Below are 26,758 nucleotides of genomic sequence, written 5' to 3' on the forward strand. Positions count from 1 at the left end.
TCAAACTTTTTATAAGCTTAATTCTGATGCGACGCTGGACCCTGTAGCCGCATGCTCAGAAACCTGTTTGCATTATTGCAGGCTGAGGCCTTAGCCCTTGGAGCTGGTCTTGAGTATTTTGTATCTATGGGTTGGGAGTATGTTATGGTGGAGTTTGATTGCTCAGAGCTGGTAAAGTTTTTGCAGCAGCAAGGAGAGTTAGCCCCTGTGGGGATTACTGGTACTAATCCATGATATTTTGGAGATTTCCTGGGCTGTAACAACTTGTTCCTTTTCTTTTATTTCAAGAGAGTCTAATTGTATTGTGGACTCCTTTCTCGGAGGCCTTGTCTGTTGAGTTTAGGACATTGTGGCCGTTATCCTCCTCCTAGTTATAAAGGAAAAGAAAAGAGTGTATGTTCAGTTGCAGCTTTTCTTTTAAACTCTGTCCTGTAGGTGCACCTCTCTAGTAGGTAGGCTAGACAGAAATTAAACTACTTAGAATGCATTCTAAGGATGTGCTAACTTTGCTAATTTCTCTCAATTCAACAATGTTTGTAGTGGCTCAGAAGCCACTATAAGAAAAAAATGTGAAATATGTAAGGATTATTATTTTGCAAAGTTTCTGGTTTATGTGAAAAAAAAGAATAGGCAAGCCTACAAGCATATATGTTGTGTCTAGACACATGGGTGATTCCGGGCACCATTAAGATCTATTTGTAAAATTTACAGAGTTGAAGGAGTATCACTGATTTTCATGGCGAAGTTGGGGGCCAGGGAAGGTTGCATGTAACAAATTATTTTTGATGAAAGATCTATTATTGTATGACTGCTGTTGCATGCAACGAACTTAATGAAAGCATTTAAAAACGAACTTAACGAGAGCATTTAATTTTTGGTAAATAATAAAAGCGTTTAACGAAAGCATCTAAAATCATTTAAGTTGGTTTAATATCACTGGGGGTGGCCAGGGGCGCGGGGGCAAGGTCGGTCGACCGGGGCCCCGGGCCCCCACGCCGGGGCGATGGTCAACCCGGTGGGCAAGCCTGAAACCGGGGTTGGCAACCTAAAAAAAAAATTCCTTAATTTTGGTAAATTCCATTAATTGCACATATTCATCATACGTCGCTTCCCTTTTCTCCTAATTCTGGTTCTTAGTTCCTACTGACTAAAAGACATAGCTAAGGAACTAAAGAATCAAGAAGAAGGAGATGGGTTTCAATACTTGGGAAGGAGAGATTCAGGTTTCATATATTCATATTAAGAAGGAGCAGTTGGAATCAAAACAAAGGAAGTGAAGAATGGAAAGAATTGTATGGAAAAGTGAGAGAAGCATGTGAAGAGTATGGGTGTTTTGTGGCAAGGTATGATGGTGTCCCTGGGTAGCTAAGTGAAGAGATGTTCATGGCCATGAAGGATCTGTTTGATCTTCCAGTTGAGACCAGGCAGAAGAAAAACTCACTTCCCCACCCTATATATCCGTGGGTGCATATGTAATCCAGAGGTGGCTCCACTGTATGAGAGTTTATGCATCGATGATGCACAGTGCCTCGAAGCAGCTCAAGCTTTTGCAGAGCTCATGTGGCCCCAGGAGAATCAAGCTTCATCACAGTTTTGTTCCAGAATCCAAAACCAAGTGAACGGCTTTGAGTAGCTCACAAAGCAAGGCCATTGGATCCAGTAGTCACCCATGCAAGGCTCTTTTCTTGTCAACAAATATGAATGAACATAATTAAATGTTAAAAAAATTAAAATCGTTTTGTCAAGAATGGGATTCGAACCCATGCCCTTTCGGACTAGTACCTGAAACTAGCGCCTTAGACCAACTCGGCCATCTTGACTTGAATATGAGATTATTTCGTATTTGTTTTATTAACATGTACAACATGTTGATGAATGCAAAGATTTTCTCATTCAATTTTTATTTTTTATTCTAAAGTTATTTACTTTTGAATCACTTATTATGAGGCTGAAACTTGTGTTGTGTAATTTAAGGTATCTAAAATTACATTTGAGTGTAAAATTTACTCCATTAAACTAGTTAAATATCTACTTATGATTTTTTATTTATTTATCTAGATGAGCTTTCTTATTCCCCAAACTTTCAAAACTAAGATATCATTGCCCTTAGTCAAATTCATTTCTCCCTCTTAATCGCTATGAGTAGTTGATTATAGCCGCTATGATTATTTTGATGACAGCCAAAAAAAAAAAAACCCTCAATTAGAGAGACTATAATTTTGTGACTCTTGTTTGTATATATAAATAGACTGAATGAGTTGGAAGAAACATGCCCTGGAACCCCAAGTTCTGAAACACTTTGGATGAATAATTTTGACTTTTAATGAGATGAATTTGGGAAGTTTCTTGTCCCAGATCCAAATGGACACCCTTAGATCCAGTGGCAGAGCCCATAGGAACGCTGCCCCTGTCCCAACCTTTTTAAAAATTTGATTACTTTTCTACTTTTCCCCTTAATTTTTTCACTCTATTTATGAAATACCACAATTTAGCCCTTCATATTAAAAATAAAATTTAAGAAAAAGATGACGGGTATAAATGTCATTCTATTTTTATTTATTCTCTCATGAATTTCCTTTTTTATTCCCTATTTTTTCTCTCTTCTTTCCTCACACCTCTCACAAATGATTTAGGGCGTGTTTGGTTATAGGAACCTAGAGATTTCATTCTAGAGATTTCAAATTTATAGATTTCAAATCTATGGAGTCATAATTTATAAAATTAAATGTTTGGTTGTGGAATGAAATTTGTGGATTACATCCTAAAAAACTAGTTAATCGACGTGATTTTTGTGAATGTGCAAATGTATAGCTTTTTTGAAATCTTTGGATTTCACCCCTTATCCATAAATCTATAGATTCACGTTTTTAGTGTAAAAAGGTGAATGTCTAGATTGCACCCATTATCCATAAATCTATAGATTCACGTTTACAAGCAAAAAGGTAGAATCTCTAGATTTCATGAATTCGAAGATTTTTACAACCTTAAATCCGAAGGGTATACCACAAGATTCATGAATTTAGAGATTTGAAATCTCTGGATTCAAGATAACACATAATGGAGCCTTTTTGTAAATTATCAAGTACTCTCTCTCACTCTAGTATCCTTTTCAGAAAACTTAGAAAACCAGAAAGGCATGGAGCAATTGATTTTTCCTTTTTCAATTTAATTACTGAATTAATTGTTTTTTCTAACATTATATTCAAATAATTATTTAAGTAATAGGTATTATTCTCTCTCTAATTTTTTTTCCTCTTATTCTTTTTAAAAAACGACGACCTAATTGATTTTTTTAATTTAATTATTGAACTAATTAAATTATTTGTTTTTTCTAACCTTGTATATTTGTATAGTTGTATTGACTTAATTATTGAAATAAAATTTTATTAAAAAACAAAAAAGAATTATTGAAATAATTGAACTAAAATATAAAATAATCTAACAAGAACAATGGGTCACACAAGAACTCATACAATATGTGTGGTGGCTTAATACTCGTCTACTAATGAAGTAATTCGGACTTATTATTCGGACCCCAATGTTTAATTCTGGCACGCTCCTGCTGAGATCTAAGTCTACAGGTCTTTTCCCTCTCTCCCTGGCCCAGCATGGCAAACTTTCACACATGCATCACATGCACCAAATTGCTTGTGAACATATACGTGCAAAAGGGAATATCTATACCATATATCTATCTATCTTCTTCTTCTTTCTTTTGCTGCTGCTTCGTCTTCTTCATTTTCTTTTTAAATTTTTTTTTTAATGCATAGTTTTATAATAGAGATGGGGAGTATTATAGGGAGAGTCAAATTCATCACCCATTCATTAAGAGATGTTGATAAACCAAATATACCTTTGATGGTAAAAAAGAAAATTTCTTTTGATTATTCTGCTTCATATTACACAGTGGTCAGACATGTTTCCTTAGATATACTTTTAGCTTCTACTCATCAAATCAGGCTGAACCGTTGAGATTTTACATTTTCCTGCCCAAGAAAAAAAAGGTTTCAAATTTAACAACGTGCTTTCATATTCTGCTTCAGTCATAGGAGAAAGTAGTAAGTATTATGCTACGCAAACATCTTTGCTGGAATGAAAGAGCACATGTACAATATGACTATAAACTGAGTATATTCCTCATTTGAACTGCAGTTTCTCACTCAAAGCTCAAGACAAAAAGTACTTCAATGGTAGAACAACTTGATCATGTATAGCACTTGTTTGTGGAATAGTTAGCAGGCATCTCAGTAAGACATGAGAGATGTTCCCATGGTGGATTAATCTTCCATGCATCTGGTATATTTGGAGGCAGGCTAAATGCAGGAAGCCCAGTGGATCTGACAGTTCCCAACTCGTTGATTGCAGGAGATGGATTTGAATTTTTACTGAAGCATGTCTCCTCTATACCAGAATCCATGTTCCCTTGCAGCTCTTGTGGTAAAGTGATTGAGAAGCCATTAAACTGCTGCTGTGAGTCATAGTGATCTATAGTCTCAGAGGCTTTACAGACATCCGTGAGTAAAGAAGGTGACAAAGTGAAAAGCATGGAAGCAACATCAACTGTACCCCTAGCAGTATTTTGTGTTTCATGTGGACAGAACATGAATCCAGCTGGAAGTTCTCCATTGGAAATAGGAGGTAAAGATGTTCTACAAACTGGTTCGAAAATGGATTTGTAGGCAGAAATGTCTGGAAAAGAGAGACTAGTAGATGTGTTCGGTTGGAAGTCATTGTAAGAAGAAAACTGAACAGAAGGACCAGCTTCTGTTGTGAAAGAGATGCTATCTGTACTGATCTGAGTGCAGTGTGTGTCTTGAGTTGGAATGTCAGGTCCAGTGGTTTCAGGTAATGGAGAGACCCAAGAGAGAGAAAGAGCTCTCTGTGCCATGGAGTTTGTTTTCTTGAATATCCTGCAAATCGCCCATGAGTCCTGCAGTCCAAGGGAAGGAAACAGTGACTACATTTATCATAAATTTTGAAAAGCAAGAAATAAAAATAGAATGACTAGCTCTAACTTACATTGGCAGGAAGGGTTCTATCTATAGACCTCTTGGGTGGGACCGAGTCAGTTAAAGAAGGTAGCCGAAACTCATGCATCATCCAGTCAGTTTTGATCCCTTTTGCAGCTCTTCCTTTGTAGAACACAAGGGACTTCTTTAGGCCAATGCACTTGGTACCCTCAGATGAGTAGATGGGCCTATCTGTTCCAGTGGCTTTCCAAAACCCAGCTCCTGTAACTCGATTTGGCCGTGCACTGTTTCGGTATTTCCGGTCCCTTGGGCAGTAGAAATACCATTCTTTTTCACCCGTTGTTGCACACTCTTCTAGCAAAAATAAAGATTGCCAAATTTAGATTGTAAACCTTTACAGAATGAAGCATGAGAAAAAAAGAAAGAGCAACATAAGCTTCAGCAGAAGAGTAATATGCTAGTTACATGGCATGTTATGATGAACAGTATTCAGAACCTAGAAACAGTTTCAGAAAACACAAGACAAAATCATCCAATAAAAGATAGGAGCCTTATCTAAGAAGTAAATAGTCTCAAACTAAACTAAAAAAAAACTAAACCATTGGAGCTGGATAAAGGGAAAAAGACTATGAAGTTTCAGCTTTCAACTTAAGTAGCTGACCTAATCCATGCAGCAGAGTCGGTTTATCTTACTTGGTAGATCCCAAGGATCATATTTATAAATATCCAGTTGCTTGATGAGCTCGATTGAGAGTGGTCTTTGTTGAATCTTCCTCTTGAGATAAAAACCAACCAGCTCCTCATCAGTCGGATGAAATCTAAACCCAGGTAGGATCACTTCATCAACCTTATCAACATCATTCTTCTCATCCATAACTTTTCTCTCCCTGGTTATCAGTCAAACTAGAAGGAAGGAAACAGATAAAAAAAGACCAATGATAGACAGATGAATCCAAACTGAAAACCGATCAGTGGTTTCTGCAAGTCTAGAGACAGAAATCAAAGCCTTTTTCAGCTAAACTGAACGTGCTTATAGTTCTCTGAAAGTCTAAAGTTTAACTAAGCTTTCTTAATCATAGTCTGAAATAGGGAAAACTCTTGGGAAGCAGTAGAAAACTTCAAGGTGTGAAGCAAATCTATAATATGAACTCGTACAAAGTTACTTGGGTTAAAGCCATTATATGCTAACAGCAAAGGGGTCTGCCTCCGAAGCTTCGGCCGACCATTCAGGGTGACTGTAATGGAGAGTGTGTTTTGCGAGGATCTCGGTGGTCACAGAGAAGCTTAAGACAAGTTGATGAAAACAATTACCAAGAAACCCAAGTCAAGGGAGTGGATTTTCAATGGACGACTTTTCACTAATTACTCTCATTTCTTGAATCGATTTGTGGTTGCGCAAGTCCAAAGTGAGGGATCTCAAGAGGGATTTAAAAAACAGCAGTTTTTGGGGATTTCCCAAAACCTGATTTGTTTATACATTTCCCATGAAATGATCCTTCATATCACATAAGTAAAGACAAAGCAAACTTTCAATGTGAGAACTTCCTTGATGGAGTTTGTTTGAATTGTTTTATACAAACCTGGAGCAGACCAATTTCCCATACAAAAGCTCAAGTTTTTATATTCAATTCCACAGTTGCTCCGCAGATCCCCCGAGGTTCCCCTGTATCTATCTATTTTGGATAGAGAGATTAAGTTTTCAGGGTTCTCTCAGATCCAAAAATCCCATTTCTATTCCATTCTGTTCAGAGCTTCTATTCCTTTCAATATTCTCTAAATCAGATATATCTCATTGACCTGTCAGTGGGCACAGGGCACTCTGGATTCGCCAATCGTATCAAGGGTGATAGTGGACTTTCTTTCCCTTCCAGCTTCTGAAATATAAAATCAGCCACCTTAACCCTCTGAATAGGGACCACAACCTCTCTCACTCCTCTTGAATGGCAGATTTGACCTTTTATGTACACAATGCTAGGGCAGTCATTTCTTGCGGCAGATAAAGATTGCATTGCTTTTCACATTTAATAATCAAGAGATGCCTCCAAAGATGACTCTAACAATGTTTTTTCTTGCTTTTTCCACTGCCTTCCCTGGTTTGGCCCTGGAGTTGAACTCAGCGCATCAACTACCTCTGTTTTTTCTGATATTATTTGTTGATGTTCAAAAACCCTAGTTATAAGATGGTGAGAATACTTCAATCTTCAAAGTTAGAATTTGTACAGCACCCAACCAATGTATAACTACAATTCCGATTTCCCGTCCATTGAATTGCACTCAAAAATAAAATTATTTTGGTGAAACATTAGCTCTCAAATTAATATGCAGATATAGTTAACCTCTAGATTGATAATACAAAACAGAGAGCACCAAAATAATAAATCAAAATTCAGAAACCAAACTACAAGTTCATGATGTGAGAGTTGCAATCACAAATTTTCGTCCCACCACCAACTGATCCTGTTCATTCTTGAGATCATCAGATGTTCACTTTGGCTATTCAGTTCAGGGAAAAGAAAAAGAAAAAGAAAAGCAAAAAAGACCCCTGTAAATATGTTCTTGTAACTTATGCAGCTCTTTCTAGTGCGTGCCATGTGGAAGCCATACAAAATTGAACTCACAGTGGGTCACACGTGACATTATCACAGCTTGAAATCTAAAGGAATTGAAAACTCAAGAGTGGGTCACACGTGACATTGTCACAGCTTGGACTCTTTAAGGTTGAAAATAGTAGGGTTGTTTCGGTTAAAGAAAAATGGAAGGCGAGTTTCAACTTTCAATTCCCCTGAATTTATGTGCTTCGGGAAATACAGTGTGGGTTTCCTAATTTTGTTTTTTCTCTCTCCCTCTCTTGATCTTGATAATAATGTCAAAGAAGATGATTATGTTGAAGTGAACTACTACCCACCATATTACCTTCAAATTTCAAACTAACCCATTTATTATATTATAAAACTATCTGCATTGCTTGAGTTTGCTAACCATGTCTGCTCGGTGGAGAACAAATGAATTACTTTCTAATAAATAGCAAGATATCTTTGAATAAGATGGCCAGCTTGGAACTCCAAATTCAGTGAAATCCCCCAATTCTAGCTCCTCGTTGTAAACTCTTTGTCTGTTCTTTCTTTGACCTAGAGTTCTCCATTCCATGCGTGCAAACCAAGTTTAAAAAAATCAAACTCTTCAAACCCAAGTTTCCAGCCTCTCTTTTTATGTGAACATTAACACCCCAAAATCAGTTAATAATCATTTCCACTGTTACAAGTCTACCTGTAAGACTCCCTTTACAAATTACCAAGCTCCATATAATTAAACCCGTCATATATGTAATGTAAACTGATTATATTTTTACAACCATATGCCTTTTTTGCCTAATGCTAGTTAACTTAATATGACATCGGTTCACTTTAAAGCCAGAAGAGAAGGGTCTAAACCCAGTATCCTGCGTTGTTAGGTTCTTATGGTAACTTTCTTGATTCTGAAAGCACTAGGAGTATTGTCTAGCAGGTGAGATAACCGACTCCACTTCTGGGTGAAGACTCTTATGTTGGAAATCTCCCAAGTTGGACTTTTGAATGGTATTTACTACTTACCCTAACCATGCATTTTATGTGTGGCATTAATAGCTTAGTGTATACACTTCCACCATTTTCAACCTACACACCAAGACCTAAGTACTTAAAATATATTTTATAATTATAGTAGTAATCAAACACCCCGAATTCCCCAACAGATTAATCACCCACTCAGCCTTCTATGAGCATCAACTTCATAGAAACAACAAATTTTCCAATGGACGAGTTCGCATTAAGTATTAGCAATTCCCTAAATAAAATATTATTAGTATAATCATAGTGTTTCTAACATGTCCTTACGATTCCTAAATTTCAAACCACCTTGTTCTATTATGTCATGCTCCAAATTGATTCAAAGTCTCAAACAACTAAAATTTGTGACTTCTATATCACCATTAATGGTTTAAATGACAAGTGTCTATTCAAGTAAAAACCTTACCTGTAACCCGACGTGTAATGCCAATAATCTCAAAAATTGTAGTCAAAACCTATTTTCAACCTTGACCAAATTCTTTTACAAGAAAAGTTGTATGGGATCAAATTTCCCTCCCTTTCTTGGGTAAATGGATCAGGTTCCAGGGAATTTCTACCATGACATTCTAAACTTTCGAATTTCGATTGGACAAGAGAGTAGTTTTGGAGATCACTGTCCTTCGCAGAATATGGCTGATACTATTCCTATCAGAGATCGTCTACCGGTTCTGATACTGTAAATGTTGCAATTAGATTAAATGTTTCTCTGTCGAATCAGATTGCACAAATTAACAGCAGAACACCAAAAATGAAAAACAAACAATGGTGCGATTAGGTGAGATTCCCTCGGGGGAAAATGGAAAGGATCAATAAAAAAATGCATGCCAGTCGTAAGTTTGAAGTTTCTTTGGTCTTTAAATTAATAAAGACAGGGATGGGTGGGAACTCTGGATTTTACTACGATTTTTTCTTCCAAAAACACAACCACGTGTTAAATGCTGTCAAATGGAAGTTTTTTCCTTGCATCTCCAGAAAGAAAATCAAGATTTCAAATATGTGAACAACTCTCAGGAGATTACGGTACAAGTACAACCATTAGACTTCTGAGAATACTAAACCTTAAAAAAAGACTTCAGAAGAAAACGTCCAAGTTTAGATAGAGAATACTAGTCTACTTCTATTTTATGTTTCCAATGGATGAATTAAAGATATTAGAGTGGACCACCTATACCTTTTCCTGTTCTCACCTTTGAATTTTCATAGCTTATATATACAGTAATGGTTAAGTATCGCTTTCTTCCCATCCCTCTGATTGAAAAGGAACAGAGAGAGAGAGAAAAGTGAAAGAAGATTTCGTCTTATATATCATTCCTAATACCCGTTATTCTCCTGGTGTCTATTGGCTGATGTGAATTGCAATATCAGTTAAGGGTTGCTATTCCTTGGTAAATGAAACCCGGATATGAGTTTCTCTACAGGTCTGATAAGTGACTTAATGGCATAAATTGTAGATAATCACAGTCATCTTTGTCTCATCTCCTATTCCGATCTAATCTCTGGGTTGTGAAGCAAGGTTACCAACAGTAACCCAACATAACCAAGGCACTCAAATTAAACAATACATTGATCACCTGAACCAAATCAGTTCAGCAAATCTCTAATCAAACCTTGCAAATCCATCAAAATACAATCAAACAATAAAGTAATAGAATAAAATAAAGTACACACAAAAGTCATATCATAATGCTACGATGAAAATATTTGAAGTCATAGATAACACAACAAAACCAATTAAAATACTAATAAAGTAAACAGTAGTTTTTTTTTTTTTCCTTTTTTTTTTTAATTTTTTTAGGGTGAATGCAAGCAAACAGTTCATCTCTTATATTCTGTAGTTTGGATTGTGGGATGCTTCTTAAGAATCACTAAGAGTCTGTACAACTTCTGCCTCAGGGTTTTCAAAAATTTATGCATCTTTGTTTTCCTTTTTAATTGTTCTCTTTTGTAGATTGTCGGGGTTATATGGAATCTTTGTAAACATAAGAAGTAAGAAAGAGAGCATGTAACATATTTCTTGTGATTGTGGTCGTGGGATTGCCTTTCTTTCAGTTTTTGTGTGTTGTCTACATCATGAACAGGTTTCCATTTCTAAGCTGGTGCAAACTCATAATTTCTCCATTGATATGAATTTGAAATAGGACTATCAACAGTGGTATCTAAAGCTTTTTTTGGGAGGGTGCGGATGTAAATGATGGAACCTAAAGTTTGATGGAGAATCGTGTAATATATCTACACTAAAATCAAGGGAAGTTGTTTCCACTATTGGTGGTAGATACGGACGATATACTTTTGGCTATGAATGATTTAAGATTTTGTTCATGACATGTTAATTAGATATGAAGAACATAGAGTGAAACTTTCTATTTTTTTAGATGTAGAAATTAAACAGCAACAGAACTCTAAAACAAATAATGGTTATTTTCTCTACTGTGGTAAAAAATAGACAGTGGTTTGCCATGAATCAGTCCCTGATGAATCATGTTTACAATATTTTGTCACGAACCTCCAGGCTGATCTTTCTATTGAGAACACTCATTGTGAAATGATGTGGATATATAAATTAGAAGTTTCTTGAAAATAAGATATTTTGGATTATCGTGTGACAATAGAAGATATTGGTAATGAGAAAATGAAAACCAATCTTCTCATGGAAGGGCTTCCATCTAATGTAGTTTTGGGCATGTGGGTCGGATTTGTTCATTATGTACCTGATGTTTTATCAAAGATATTGCAATAAGCAGGGAATGACTTCAGAATTTAAAGTTTGATTTGTTTATTTATTATTATTATTATTTTTTAAACTATTTATCAGGTTCACGCATATAAGTTTTGAAACAACAAATGCCCCCTATAAAAGACAAATGCAATACACTCTTCAATTGATCATAAAGTTGTTTCTCTTAAAAATTGAAAAAAAAAAACTACAAACCGGTTCAACATGAGATGATAATTCATTGTAATTCACGAAAAGAAGTTAATTGCTTATAAGACATGTATTACCTGAATTCATAGGTTAAAGTTTTCATTTTGGATGTCAATTGTCAAGGAGAAAGTGATGTCTTAATTAATGAGCTCAACCTCATTGTTCAGGTAAAGAATATGGAACTTCTATGTTCTCCTAGTCATCAAGCCCAAACTAATAATCATGTGTGAACATTTTACCTTGAAGAATGGTGAGGATCAGAATCACTCTGGAGTAATTATGGTGAGAAAACTGTTCGCCATTGCCAAGCCACGTTCTAAAGATTGAGGAGTGGCCATTCCAATCCAGTTTCCTGGTAAAATGTAACCTAAAATACCAACAGATCCATAAGTTATTCACTCATTTACTAGGGAAACACAGAGTTGTTCTCAATTTTACCAAATTCACTGACTCCAGCAGTGGGGAATACACAACAACTTATATGTTGGAAACAAATTGTAAGTCTAAATGATAGTTGAGGTGTGCATGGTGTTATTCTATCAGTGAAAGAATGTCTCTGACATACAAAGGGATATGAACAACAATTTTTATAGTGCAGGTAGATAACACTTGTGCAACTAATTAAAGGAAAGGCAACAACAAGAAAGAACGAATGAATAAAAAAAAAATGTAGCAATGAACTCTTAAAATATTGAGAAGATAAGAATTCAAGATCAAACGCACTGAACATCGATAAACCCTACTATGAACTCGATTTGGAGCACTTGAAGCTTGAAATCATACCTTCCCTTAGAAATTACTCTTGGATTCTTCTTTTAGGTTACAAAAGCATACGGAATATTGCCCTTTTTCTCCGAACTGAAAACGTTCTCGTATCCGAAACCTATAATTCCCTTGGACAAGGTAAGCAAGAAAACGAGGCGAAAACTGTGAGGCTCTTTGGATTAGAAATGCCTGGTTTTGTCTCGCTATCGGAAGAGCAGAGGAGATCGGAATACAAAGGAGTAGTGATACTATTGATAACTGTCAATTTCCGTTCTCAATTTGGCGCCAAAAAGCAAGGTAAAGTAGTGTTTTTATGTTTTTATATCTTTTTTGAAAAAAGATATATCCTGTTATAAAATGACGGTACTGTCCCCCAATTCGCTACTTTACATTATTCCCTTTGGAGTTTGGTGTTTAGGACTTGGGTCCAAACTCCAAATCAAGGACAAAAAATTAATTTTCGATTCTTTTCTACAACATAAAACTCTAAATGCTTTTTCTATTTATTGGAGTCGGTGGGAAAACTGAACGGTGGCGATCAAATGATCTAGTGGACGGTTGTGACAGACGAATCGTCACGGGCCATGATCAAACAAAGCCCCTCTTTCATTTCAACATCTGTGACAAACGAATCATCACAACAAATTCTTTTCTTTCCTTCTTTCGTAGTTCGGAGTTTTTGCGAAACACGCACAGAGACAGAATGAAGTCTAACGAAACAGGAGCATGGCTGGAGAAGGCGTTGCTGGAACTCTGCAGAAACGTGGAGACGGGTTTAGATTTAGATGGGGATCTCATATCTGGGCTCGTCTCCTACTGCGAGATGGCTCCTCCTCAGGACGCCAAAGAGTATCTAAACGTAACCCATCTCTCTTTATCTATATGTTTGTTCGTAGGATGATTCTATTTGTTAATCTCTGTTGAGGTTACGTTGTATACCTATGTTCAATTTGACGATGGGTCCCTTGATATTCCTCGTTTTCCCTGAATCAAATTATGAATTTTTGGATGTTGGTCCGAGGTTTTGCAACAGCGAGAGTTATCCATATCTTTGATTTTCGGAGAACTCGTATTAACTCATTCCAAAATACATTGAACCCCTATATGCCGATTTCTATTAAAGCTGAACATTCATGTCAAACCTTAACTGCTCCAATAGCTTATGCATACACTGTAAAGAAACTTTGTTTTCCTTGTATATATGTATCTGTAGCTAGAGTACAGAACAATGGTATGTATTGGAAATATCATGGATAAATTCAACAACAAGTCTTATCCCAACTAAATGGGGTCTGCTACATGGATTCTTGCTTTCCAATCAGCTCTAGTTGAGGCCATACTGGAAGGTTTTGAAACCTTTGGCTTACCTATAATTGTATGTTGTTTTCTATCTTCAGTTGAAAATTAAAATTGTCCGGATGCCTTGTCATAGTGGACAACTAAATGATCACATGTCTATGCTAGTATTTTCTTAGATTTCGATGGTGTGATGTTTCATATGCCAGTACAACAAACTCTCAAACCTAAGAGTACATTGATATGGTACAGGATTATATGTAAATGTTGAGAGATGCATGAAGCAGTAGAGTTCAGGGTCAAAAACTAGGTGGCCATTTATCACCCAAAACAATTAAAGAAATTGACCATAAGTGCCTTTGTATTTTGACATTGTTGAGGTTCATGTGGCTCTGCATTAGAATTCCAAATCGATTTATTAACTCCAACATTTTTGGACACCAAGCTGTGAACTTCATTAGGTAAATTGGCTTCTTGAATAATTTTATCACTAAAACCCCACCTTAAATGGAGATGAAAAAGATGTGATTACAACAGCTTGTGTTTGTAATTGATGTGGTTGAGGACATAAAATGGCATTCCTTCAGGTATCAGGTATGCATTTGACTAATCAGTGTTGCGTAAACATCTTAGTTTGGACTTTGTATTCTACTTTGTATTCTAAATGTTGTAAGCAATTCTGCTAGAGTTGCTTCATTGCCTTTTTTTTTTTCTTTGCTGATATGACAGATAATCATGGTACACAACCACACGCTTTTCTGTTTGGTACTTTTGTTGATTGATTAATTATTAGTTGTTCATAATGACTTGACCATTTGCTGCAGAACATTATTGGAGAGGAAGCTGGCCAAGGTGTAATTGATGAATATTTGCGACAGAGGGGCTACTCAGACAACAGCAGCAAACAGATGCCGAATTCCAAGTTGCAGACTTATGTGAAGCCACCCCAAGATGAAGGTCTGATCAGTGGAACCAGAAAGCCAACTAGAGTACCCAAAGAGGTAGTGGCATCCAGTGTTGAGGAAAGGAGAGTTCCATCTGAGACTGTGGAATCCAGAAATACCCAGAAAGCAAGCCAAGGTGGTTCCAAAAAGAAAAAAGCTGGAAAAGTGATATCACTTGCGGAGGCTGCAAAAGGTTCAATTGTATTCCAACAAGGGAAACCATGCTCTTGCCAAGCACGTCGACACAAACTAGTAAGCAACTGTTTATCTTGTGGCAAGATTGTCTGCGAACAAGAAGGCGAGGGACCTTGTAGTTTTTGTGGGGCCCTTGTTCTGAAAGACGGGAGCACATATGCTGGTCTAGAGAACACTGTAGCTCCCCTGTCAGATATTGAGGCAGCTGCGGAAGCCTTTGCAAAGAGACTTGTGGATTATGACAGAAACTCTGCTGCACGTACTACTGTGATTGATGACCAAAGTGACTATTATGAGTATGAGGGAAATAGCTGGTTATCAAAAGAGGTACTTAATTTGCTGCAACTTTATAGTTGTGGAGTATGCAATCTCAATGTTTTGCAACTTGTACAGTTGTGAGTGTGCAATCTCAAGTACCTTATGAAAATGTAATAAGCCCACTTGGCTTTCTTTCTTCCGTATTGTTACTTTTCTTTTTCTTTTTTTGGTGTTTTTTTTTTTTTTGGGGTGGGGGGGGGGGGGAGGATTGGGATTTTGTTTTAACGGGATCCATCTATATGACACACCATTTTCAGTACAACTGCTGCTTCAAGCGGAGGTCATCAATTTATCAGTGCCAAGCAAATTCTTAAGCACATTGCACTGATGCACTCAGAGTTTTTCTACTGAAAGTGTTACAATTTGAATCCATTGAACTTAATGTTCATCAGAAAAACTTTGATAACTATTGTAGAAGGCTCATACAAGGCTTTTCCTTGTGTTGGCTGTTCATTGCTCAGCCCATAGTTTGCATAATAGATGCTGAGGAAAGCAATGCTACATAATTTGCACTAATAATAAATTTCCTAGAGGATTTTCTTTTCTGTACTTTTTAGTTATTTGTTATATTAATATGTTTCTCTTTTTTCCCCTCTCTGTTTCAGGAAAAGGAACTTCTAAAGAAGAAACAGCAGGAGATTGAAGAAGCTGACCGTGCACGTCGAAGTAAAGTAGTGGTCACATTCGACTTGGTTGGCCGCAAGGTTCTAATATATAATCCTTTTTCTTTAGCCATGCATGGACATCTAGTTTCAGACATAATTTAGGGAAAACTGGAAATGACTGACCAAAAAGTTGGCTAGATGTAGACTTCCCTTGAATCGTGGGAGTTTTTCCTCCACCTTAGACTTCCCATGCTTTCTGTATGACTCACTCTAGTTATCTACTTCTCTGGTCAAGAACTCTTTTTCCTTCCATTGAATTGTGGATTAAGTAATTCAATTTTGAAATGTTCTGCAGGTACTTACGAATAAAGATGAAGCTTCAGAGTTGGAATCAGAGAACCGAATACTGCGACCACTGAATGAAAGAGAAGTCAACCGTATCAAACCAAATCCAACTGCCAGAATACAACCAACTTTTGTGGATCCTGGCCCTGGTAGAAAGACAACCAAGAGCAAACAACCTAAGAATGTACTTGGCAATGGCTTATGCTTGGAGATAACTGGAAGGGTACAACATGGAGAAGTGGACCTACAAAAATTTGCGACAGCAGAAAACCCTTCAGAGTTCTCTTATTTTAGCGCTTATTGGTCAGAACCATCGGCAAATACTAGTTTTGATGTAAAAGAAGACGATTACGAGTGTTCACTAGATGCTCGATAGGCTGTAACGTGTTTTTAACGAGGCTATGAAGTTAGTTAAGAAGTTTTGTGTTCAATACAGCCAAAAGGACCAATTTGAACAATTCAGGATACAGATTGAAGTGGACACAGCCCTGAAGCTTGTTATACAGTTGCCAAATTTTGATATGCTGTGTGAAAATGCAGCATGCCAAAGACCTTTTTCAATTTTACGGTTACTTATAATTGTACTGCATTTTTGTCTGCTGTTGTAAATGGCTGAGGATCGATTGGATCATCTCTTCCATTTGTATGTTCATGCTTCCATTTTATTTTGTGAGTGATTAACATTTTTAGGTTAGGATTCCCATGCTCCCTTCATGGAGAGGATTTGAACTTTTGTTTTCTGAGGCGCAGTACTGCATTGATGAGGAAGAAGTGGACAAGAGTGGCTGAGAATTTAAGCTTCGTTTTTAAGAAATTTGGGCTGTGGATGCATCATTGACATGCCTTGCATCTCGTCATTCTAAACTTGAATTTCTTGCTAATGTTTCAATGTCCATCCTTTGAGAACTTGTGTTCAAAGTTCAACCTCCAGAAGCATGAGCATCAACCTGGAGGTGTTCTAAGGATTTGGTTGAGTACCATCAACCTCCTTGCATAACATCATCCCGCCTCCCTGTTTTTCTACAAATAACTTGGAAGACATCAGGAAGTCCTCTAGGATCTTCAGCCTCTTTGTATCTTTAATCTTATTTACCAAGCTCAATCCGAGATCTCCAACTCTTAAACACATTGAAAGGATTAGCCAATTCTGGAAGCTTTCACCTGCTCTAGCAAGGACGAATTCATGGATACGATCTAATGTCTTCATTTTTGTGTTCCTCAAATAACTCATTACATCTGGAGACAATGAAAATTCAGAAACTTATTCTGCTAATTGAAGTAGCCTACCCACCACTACAGAATCAGCTTCCCCATATCATTGCAGGCCTGGAATGGCGCTGCCTGAAACACTAGTTACTGGCAAGGTTTCACACTCACCGAAACAGTAAGTGCTTTAAAGACAGGGTGCTTTAAAGACTGAGAACTGAACCTTGGCAAACTTACTCTCATGTTGAAGAAATGGAAACATTAACGGTAGGAGAAAAAGAAAAAAGAAAAGCATTTCCATCTCCAAGATAAGTTCACAAAGTTGGATTAAAAGGAAACGCTTAAAAGTTGTCATCAGCTTTTTCTAGACAAAAAACAAGCTAGAGGCATGGTGAACAGCAAGATATTTTTATGTTGAATCATCTCCTAAAACAAATAGCCAACCCACCCAAGGTGTTTTTTCCCCTGTATACAATGTCTGAAGATGAGAAATCCAGTAAACTTTTGAGAAGCAGAACCCTCGTTTTGAGGAAGAATGAGATGCGACATATCTGCTTGGATTAGGGGCCTTTCTCCTCCTCTAAATTTAAAGACAGTTCGAAATTCTCCCTACCCCTCTGAATCTTAAGCAGGACCTTGTCCCCAACATTGTAGTTGTCCAAAACCTTTGATAATTCAGCCTTACTTTTCACCTGCCCAAGGACAAAAGCTTGAGATATAACTTACGACTGGATAGAAAGCCATACTCTTCATTTGTATATTACATGTAACACAAAATAGGTCCTACAAACTTGAGATGCAAGTGCTGCAGCTGTTACATCTACCACTGGGATCCTAGTTTTATCCAACAACAATAATACAACAAATAAAATTCATCTTTTTTCTGGAACCTCCTAACAACCATGTTTTTGACATTCAAAATGACAAGTCCAATAATAGGTTAACAACAGATTCACAAACGGTGAGTTTTTGAAGCAGATCGTTTTGGATGCAAAGTATCACATAACAGATATACTTAGCAAGAGAACTTACAGGCTTGTTGTCAACAGCAACAATGATATCCCCAACTACTATATTACCAGCGAAACCTCGTGTTGTGGGAAGTAAACCAGCCTTGGCTGCAAGACTACCTCCAGGAACCTACCAATAATAGAACGGTGAATTCCAGAAATATAATAGTAAGATATCCTGGATATATGATAACTTATAAAGTAGGATTACCCGTAGAACAAGAGCTCCATTTCTAACATTTAGTTGACTTGCAACCAAATCAGGAGCTATATCCACATTCAAACCACCCCGAATGACCTAAAGACAGATGTACTTAAAATCAATGATTCATAGAAGCTTAGCTTTAGATACTATGCAGATGACAAATGAATGGCTCAAACTCATGATATTGAATGTATAGCCATAGTTGCAAAAACAAAATTATAACTGTAAAGAATGTGGTTCAGCCAAATATGCTTTTAAATCAAGATACATGGATAAACAAGTAAAAGAACGTGAGAAATGATACCAAAACTAGAACTTACTTTGCCGAACTCTATCAACTGAGGAACTATTCTAAGTACTGTTGAAGATGGAATGGCAAAACCAACACCTGCTGATGTACCTGTCATGTCAACAAGGGAAAGGAAATCCTCAGCATCTTGAGATAGTTCAGTGTGGAATGCATACTGATTGTCCATGCTTGAATGAATTTCCAGAGTTTTTTTAATATACAAAAAACAATATTCCAAAGAGACTATGACGCAGATATAACACAGAATCGGGCTTACTTTTAATGGAGAAAAGCATTGGTTTGGTTTATACGGGGCCTCTAACGGGTAGCTTAGTTTATATGAGGCCTCTAAAGGGTGTTATGTCTAATGGGACGCTTCTTTTTTGGTAAAAAAAATAGATCACAATAATAGCCCTAATTATGGGTAGGAGGTCCTCATACAGGATTTACTCCATTAGGCTAGTTTGAGTAGTTTTATTTCATCAATTATTTTTACAAGGTTTTCAAGGATTGATCGAGTCTTGCATGAATCAAACTCTTACTCCCACTTTGGATTGAGTTTTAACTATGTAGGGCACTTTAACTAGTTAATCAAGAAGTGCTTAATTACAGAATTTTGGTTATCAGAGGCCATCTATGCCTATTATGAATAGAATTACTACTTTTAACTTTCCTATTGCAAATACACTTCTGTTTCACATAGTATGTACACTTTTGTGTGTGTGCGTTTGTGTGACAATAGGACTATGATTTTGTAATTAAACAAATTGGCTTTTCTGCTACTACGTTTATGGGATTCTGATAGATTAAAGCTAACACCTTTTAGCAGGTTTCAGAAAGCACACAGACACTGTTACAAAATCAAAGAATACAAACAGAATCTATAAAGAAGCAAAGAAGAAAGGAAGTAGAAGAGAGAAAGACTTAAAACTAGGGGATGGAATGTAACCAAAATATTTACTTATATTGACAAAGTATAGTTACATGATTTGACAAGGACTACACTAACACAAGACTTCATGAAAAAGATATGTAGGCCACTACTACCCTCCAACTATGAACTTTAACACTTCCCCAAAGATGGAACATATCTATATCCTTGGCTCCAACTTGGAACAACAGAAGCAAACACAGCCTGCGAAACCAACTCGCTGAGACACAACTATGGAATTCAATAATCAGCGACGACATAACCAGGGTTTCCATGTACATCACCAACACAATCATACCAATCACCAATACTGGGGCGAACCCAGTGCTGAAGACTTCTGCACAAGTAGAGTCCTGCGGGGGGGGGGGGGGGGGGGAATGTTCCCATGCAGTCTTACCCCAGCAATTTTTGCTTAGAGGCTGTTCAAAACCTTGACCTCAGCCTACAACTATGGTCCACAAACCACTGTGCCAAGACCCACACCTATAATCACCAATAGTACAATAACAACAAAAACTTTGCATCGAATAAATCCTAGCGTCAATAATAAAAAAGTATAAGTAGAGTATGCCAACCAAAAGTCAATACCTATTCATCCAAAGAAAAAAGAAGCCAGAATACCATATTACTGACAACAACGTCATAATCCCTTCCCAAGGAAGGCATGCAGTATGCTTCCCAAATAAGACAAAAAAGGAGTAGAATAAATTGCTGCAAACCACAAGTAAAAACATATGGTTTCTGTCACAAGAAAACCTGTTGTTCATGACACTAAAAAATAAGTCAGATGATATAAGCAAATGTTAAGGATAAGTGCTATGACTATATTTGTCTCTCACTGAATGTCAAGGATAAGGACAATGACTCGACGTGGGTATGTTGTAATTTTCATAGCAAGGTCAATCTGCCCTGCATGCAGGTCTGTTTTCAGGGTCACTTGGCGAGATAATAAACAAATAGAAATAAAATGAGTTGCCACCTTTTGGGCCTCATACCTAATGGGACTGACCCCATCCAGGATGAGTTGAAAGGACTAACATGATTCCACATGGTCTGGTCAGAATCTGGGAAAGGGGTTAGTATACCAGAGTCGACCAGTCCTTCTACCAGATGCTTGATTTCAAAAGTATTCCAATAAAAATATGCTGTATACTAACATGAAATGCTAAATTATGACGGATCATCATTCATCATGCATGAAGACAAATTAAATTTACTATTTTTGTTACAAGCAAAGATTGATAAATACATTAAAAAGTTACTTTAATAGTCTACATTTGCTAAGATGGAAAAGCAAAGAGTATTTACACCTAAAATTAAATGTAAGACCTAAAAAGGAGGTATCCTCATAATACTTTTTTAACTCCAAATAAGACCCCTTGGGTTAGCTATCTTTTAAAGAGGTATTCTTGGTAATACTTTTAACTCCAAATCAGACCCTTGGGTTCAACTATCTTTTAAGGAGCTATTCTTGGTAATACTTTTAACTCCAAATCAGACCCTTGGGTTCAACTATCTTTTAAGGAGCTATTCTTGGTAATACTTTAACTCCAAATCAGACCCTTGGATAATAATATTTTTTAAGAAGTTATTCTTGGCAACCATTTTAACTACAAATCAGACCCTTGGGATAGACTATTTTCTAAGGAGTTATTGTTGACAATATTTTTAACCTTCAACCATAAGTTTAAGACCATCCGGGTTTCTGGTTCTTAGCTACCATATTTCTCTTGAAAATTGGTTTTCCAAAACCAGTAACTGTGATACTGCTCTCATTGGATATTTCAACCTATTCACCTAGGCTTCTAAAAAGTATCAGGTTACATATGGTAATTCAACTATTTTCTTCAGCATTGATATGTCACAACAATTCCAATTAAGAACAGAGCAGACTATTCAAATAAAGCAAATTCGTTTTAGAATAACGCTAGAGCAGATTAACAAACCTCTAAACTTAAAGTCCTAAATGCATTTTGATTATGAAAAATTTGCCCCACTTGATCACAAATAGAGGAAATTACCTGTCTGAGTAAATATAGCTGTGTTAATCCCAATCAGATTCCCCTTTGAGTCCAGTAAGGGGCCTCCGCTGCCAAAATTTCAAGATTTATGTAAAAGTAAATGAGACCATGTACAAGTATTCATTGGCACATAAATGGAGATCCCACTGTACAAGTAACACTTATGTGGGTAGGGGTAGTGAATCGGCTGAAAGTAGTTCATCACAAATAACTAAGCAGTTAGAATGCTAACAAGAAATACAATGGTAGGACAGTAATTCAAAGCAATCAGAAAAATATCCAAGATATTAAAGCAGCAACCTGAGCCAGAGTTGAATCTGTTGATTGGGAAAAAACAATTCAACCTAAGAAACATCGAAAGAAGTATCTACTTAGTGAGAATTTGCCTTGGAATATATAGAACATACATCACCCATCGAGACACTGCGACTTCCACCATTCTGAACAGCAACCTATTTTATTGATTTTTTCGGTTCAAGTAAACAGTGAAGGGAATTTTGGTATTTTAATCTAAGCTCATAGACTAACCTGTTTCCAGGATTTATGGCTGCATCTGTCTGAATACCCCCATCAATTGTTACTCCAGTTTGACTAAAAATTTCTCGATTCAATCCACTAATAACCCCAACAGTAAGGGTGTGATCAAAACCAAATGGATTTCCAATGGCTAAACACTTCTGGCCAACTTTAAGAGAATTTGACTGACCCACCTCAATTGGTCTCAATAGATCTTCCGGAGCTTCTATCTAGCAATATAAACAAAGAACACCACATCAGATATCAATTACATATTCAAAACCAAATGGAAGAATTTTACTTCTTGGAAAATGCAAAAAAAGACAAGCACTCACAAAACAAGAGGCTGGAAGCAACAGACATTTATAATTATTAACTGGGATATAGCACATATGAGACAGAGCCTACCGTATGGGCAAGAACTCATCTGTTTCTGTCACACATACTGACACAAGCACTAAAAGCTCATGTTCCTAGCATTCCCAGATTACTTGGTGGGCTTTCCAGAATATAATCCATAAAATAAAGATATTTGAATGTAACCTTATGTCTAACGACAGTCACAAGGCTTCCCAGCTTCACAAAAATAAAAAGCAGATATGGAGACAAATTCATTACAAACTTTGGAACCTGGAATGGTGAATTGCGATACATTATATTCAAAATTCCAGTTAAACAAGGGAACAAAAGTAAAAAACTGTGTATAACCATAGATCAATCTTCTCACTGAAAAGAAGTGAGTGCAAAATGGTTGAGTGGTACTCATAAAATGCTCCAATTAATGTGGCAGATAGTACTTATAGTTAGTTAATCTCCCAGGTGTCAGACATGGCCAAGGCTCTAGTTAGTCCAATCATTGACAAGATACAGAAGCCTTCAAGCAAATATTAGATGAAGTATAGGCAGAAAGTGAATGCATTGACTCGCAGAAAAGAACTGATACTTTAGCATTGATTTGTACAGTGGATCTAGAGAAGGTTTATGGTTGTATAAGCATGTCATTTCTTAAATATGTAGACTGGATGAAGTTCGGTGCCAGTGGAGAAAACAAACTGATGTAGATCCTCAAGAGTAGGTACAGTATTTCTCTTGAATGAAGTTCTAGCAGGATTTCTGGCCGGACAATAAATGTCCTTGGCTAATCAAAGAAGGTTAATGCAACAGTACATGAAAAGCTTTTGGTAAGTCAATTCTTGGTTGGAGTTGGATTGAAAAGATCAGTATTCTCCAATTATTTTTCTTCAATCCATGAAAGCATGGGGAGGGGGGGGAACCCAAGGGAGCATCTGGAAGTCTCTCTATATACTATGAGAATATCAAATTAATGCTTTTATGAATGGATAAAATTGATAAAAAAGAAGCCTAAATATATTTACAAATTTCAAGTCCTACCTCTAACACATACAGCATGAAAACTCAAAAGTATCGACAGAAACCAAAAATGTAAATACCTTCAAAACGGCCAGATCCTTAGCTCGGTCTGCACCAATCAACTTACCCTCAAAGCTCTTTTGCAGCCTAAATAAAGCACACAAGATTAGCAGTCTGAGCTTTACCTTGTGACAATCACATATAGCAGTTGTCCCGCTTCATGAAATTATCATTAACCTATATAATACAGTTCAAGTCCTCAGGAAAAATGCCAAGGAACTGCAAACCTCACCCATCAGATGTGAGAATATTAACTCGAGAAACAACTTGTCCAGGCTTTGGATTCCTCGAAAGAGCATTACCAACCACTGGGAAACACGAGGGCAGCAAATGATCAATCCAAAATCTAGTACAGTTGGATAATCTCAAAATGATCAAATTTCACCAAACTCCTATGTGAAGATAAAATTTCCAAAACTCATTTTGCGACCCATCAAAACATGCATGGTTAATATTCGCCTTAGAAATCAACCAAACTGCTTGTTGGATACTTGTTACATAAATATCAAGGATTATACATACATGAGGGAGATTTCTCACAGTAGGATTTCAATAACAAACAATAAACCAAACTAAAACAGAAATCAGGACAGAATTATGTTAAGGACAACACCAGACAAACACAGAAAATCCATTAAAAATAAGCAAAATAGATAAATAGTCACTAGATAGTCACACATAGTAGAGATCATACAGATTTCAGTCATGACAAGGTAACTATCTTTTTACTGGCGCTTACCATGATAATTAGTCACGATGTACCCCTGCCTATCCCAGACCAATCCAGAACCATTCCCTTCAGGAACCTGGGATAAAATAAAGGAGAGAAACATGAATTTTTTCAGGACATAAACAGGAAAGCATGTTCAATAAGTTAAGTAAGACATTATTTGAAAAAGCAAATTACTGGTAACCAATTCATAAATTAATGAATGAATGAATTAGTAAGAGTACCATAATAAGAATGGCAACTAGTAAGTACATCGAATTTATTACCTCAACAACACCTGTTACATTAAGTTGAGGTCTCAATGTTACATCAAATATGTTGACCACAGCGTATGTATTCTTTTCAAAGAGTCTGACAACTTTTTCCTGCCAATTGAATAAAATAAAATCCATCAACCATAAATATGTGCAGAGTATTATGTAGAGATAGCTAATATTGAGGAATAAACCTCTGATGGGAAGAGAGGCCCAGATGGGGAAATAGGCGGAGTTACTTCTTCAATTGTCGCAGATGGATCCCCTAAAGCAAATGCTGTAAGTACAAAAAAATTGTTATAAGCAACAATATATGGGCATCCGGATTCACATAAAGCTAAATATGCATACCAAATATCATTTGAGACCACAGCATTTGCCTAGTTAATAAATCCTAGACCTTTAATTGGTGATTGGTCTGAACACAAGTTCTTATTTTTTTGAATTTGTGAGAATTTCAAAACTTTGACTTTCCAAATAATACTAAAAAACCATCACAACTAGGATTTGTTAAATCATTATATGTCTGAGTCAGCTTTTGGTTGTTTGGTTTCTATTCCCAATTGCCAAGTTATTTTAGTTCTAAATCCTAAATTGGTCATTAGCTTGAACTCCCATTCTGTTCATTTACTCAGCAGTTGCCAAGCCATAATATCCCCAGTTGGATTACTTCAGAAGTGTGAATTCTGGATCACACTTTCAGGAAATCATCTAAACTCCAAGGTCTTTGATATGATTAATCTCCAACTAGACCTGTCATTATTCTGTTATTAGTTTTCTTTTCAAATCTAGTATGTCATTTTTTCCTGTGATCCTGTTGTAAGCTCATTTCCCGCTGCAGTGATTTGGGATTAGCAGTGCGGTATGTATACTCTTTAAAATATATATATATAAAATAAAGAAGAGAGCATACCAATCAAGAACCTTTACTACTAAATGCACAGTGACCGTCTAAAGTGCCATGTTATTTTCATTAAAATATCATTATGGTTAACAATTATCCTCTCCCTTTTAAAGTATCATTTTGGTTTATATTATTGGTAAGTATGTACAAGATTTATTTGGGGGCACAACGGAACCAGACACCACCATAATACAAAGCTAGCAAGATCAGAGAGCATGTAATGACGTGAGCCCCTTGTTCTATTCTTGCTGAAGAAATTCTTTTATCAGCTGTTGATATCAAGAAGAAAGGATAACCTTTAACAACAAATATCACCAATGTCTATAACTGTCCAACTGTTCTATGCGCATACACAATATAGAAAAATCGGAAGGCAGTAAAAAATTGGAAGTTACAGCATTGAAACAATCAAAGTAAGATTTAGTTCTAAGGAAAACCAAATTGCGGATTAAGAAAGAACAAGATAAACAGTGCGAACCTGAGAAGTACCTTGAAGGATTAAAAAGCAAATAAATGAATGGGCTTGAAAGCAACATTCTGCGCTTTGTGCAATAAATGGTTTTGCATATTGCTACACCCAATTCCTTGGAAGTATCCTCATCCTGCCTATGTAAACCAAATGATATTAGAATTTGTGTCCATATACAAAAGGGTTTCACTATAAAAGAGCCCATCAATCCATCTTCATCATAGACCGTTCATGCACTTGACCGATCAGATATAGCAACCCCCACAAGGATTCAACACAATAAGTAAAATATCCAGTCACTAATCCTACTTCAAGTTTCGCCAATGAGTTAATTTAGCAGACGAAAATGGGATTTCTCGTGACATCTAACCCAGCAAAAGATTGGAAAAACAAAAACAAGGGGTAGGAAGCACGAGTAAACTTCAAGACGAGAGAAAAATCCTGTTCCTTGTTAGCTTCTGGACGGAAGTATTAGTGATTACCTCTGAATAGACAGGGATTGAGAAGAACCACTGATGATGGAACCAGCTTGTATCTCTGAACGAGAAAATAATGACGAAACTCCTTCCAAGAATATCTCTCTCCGACCAAGACGTCTAGGAGTATCGAAGTGCTGCAATTGCAGAGGAGAACTGCAAGCTAGCACTTGCATTTCTGGAATAAGTTCGGACCAAGAGACGACGTAAAAGGTCGAAAACAGAAGAAAACGAGAGTCTGGGGTTTATGCAGGTCTACAGGCGGAAACAAAAGTTATCCAATGAATTGTTTCAGGGAATCGTTATCGGATACGAGTTGGATCTCAGCCGATACCGATTCAGTTCAACTG

The 26,758-nt window shown here is 36.7% G+C and overlaps 3 protein-coding genes and 1 non-coding gene across 5 annotated transcripts; 1 reads left to right on the forward strand and 3 right to left on the reverse strand.

Moving 5' to 3' along the window:
- Positions 1-1,739: 1,739 nt before the first annotated feature.
- Positions 1,740-1,820, reverse strand: TRNAL-CAG (transfer RNA leucine (anticodon CAG)). Its single transcript has one exon. It is a non-coding gene; the product is annotated as a tRNA-Leu (tRNA).
- A 1,977-nt stretch (positions 1,821-3,797) lies between these two features.
- On the reverse strand, positions 3,798-6,279 carry LOC149020312 (uncharacterized). 2 transcript variants are annotated; one of them, XM_089146906.1, is made up of 3 exons: positions 5,664-6,279; positions 5,020-5,321; positions 3,798-4,930 (listed from the first exon to the last, which is right to left on the reverse strand). In XM_089146906.1, exons 1-3 carry the CDS (start codon positions 5,842-5,844, stop codon positions 4,205-4,207), a joined length of 1,209 nt encoding a protein of 402 aa, XP_089003032.1. In that variant the 5' UTR covers positions 5,845-6,279; the 3' UTR covers positions 3,798-4,204. The 2 variants fall into 2 exon arrangements, with proteins under 2 accessions (XP_089003032.1, XP_089003031.1); XM_089146905.1 differs by having other exon boundaries at positions 3,799-4,930; positions 5,020-5,324.
- A 6,624-nt stretch (positions 6,280-12,903) lies between these two features.
- Positions 12,904-16,781, forward strand: LOC149020313 (transcription regulator/ zinc ion binding protein). The gene is made up of 4 exons (XM_089148417.1): positions 12,904-13,122; positions 14,384-15,025; positions 15,622-15,720; positions 15,977-16,781. The coding sequence occupies exons 1-4, from the start codon at positions 12,967-12,969 to the stop codon at positions 16,340-16,342; spliced, it is 1,263 nt and encodes a 420-aa protein (XP_089004543.1). The 5' UTR covers positions 12,904-12,966; the 3' UTR covers positions 16,343-16,781.
- A 671-nt stretch (positions 16,782-17,452) lies between these two features.
- Positions 17,453-26,702, reverse strand: DEG8 (Trypsin family protein with PDZ domain-containing protein). The gene is made up of 13 exons (XM_089148416.1): positions 26,415-26,702; positions 25,942-26,069; positions 24,754-24,836; positions 24,572-24,670; positions 24,315-24,381; positions 23,808-23,883; positions 23,596-23,662; positions 22,157-22,374; positions 21,629-21,696; positions 18,708-18,787; positions 18,394-18,480; positions 18,205-18,312; positions 17,453-17,864 (listed from the first exon to the last, which is right to left on the reverse strand). Exons 1-13 carry the CDS (start codon positions 26,582-26,584, stop codon positions 17,733-17,735), a joined length of 1,383 nt encoding a protein of 460 aa, XP_089004542.1. The 5' UTR covers positions 26,585-26,702; the 3' UTR covers positions 17,453-17,732.
- Between the last annotated feature and the right edge of the window lie 56 nt (positions 26,703-26,758).

This window comes from Hakea prostrata, chromosome 3 (assembly GCF_041222555.1).
Source record: "Hakea prostrata isolate BN-2017 chromosome 3, UWA_Hpros_2, whole genome shotgun sequence".
Taxonomy (NCBI): domain Eukaryota; kingdom Viridiplantae; phylum Streptophyta; class Magnoliopsida; order Proteales; family Proteaceae; genus Hakea; species Hakea prostrata.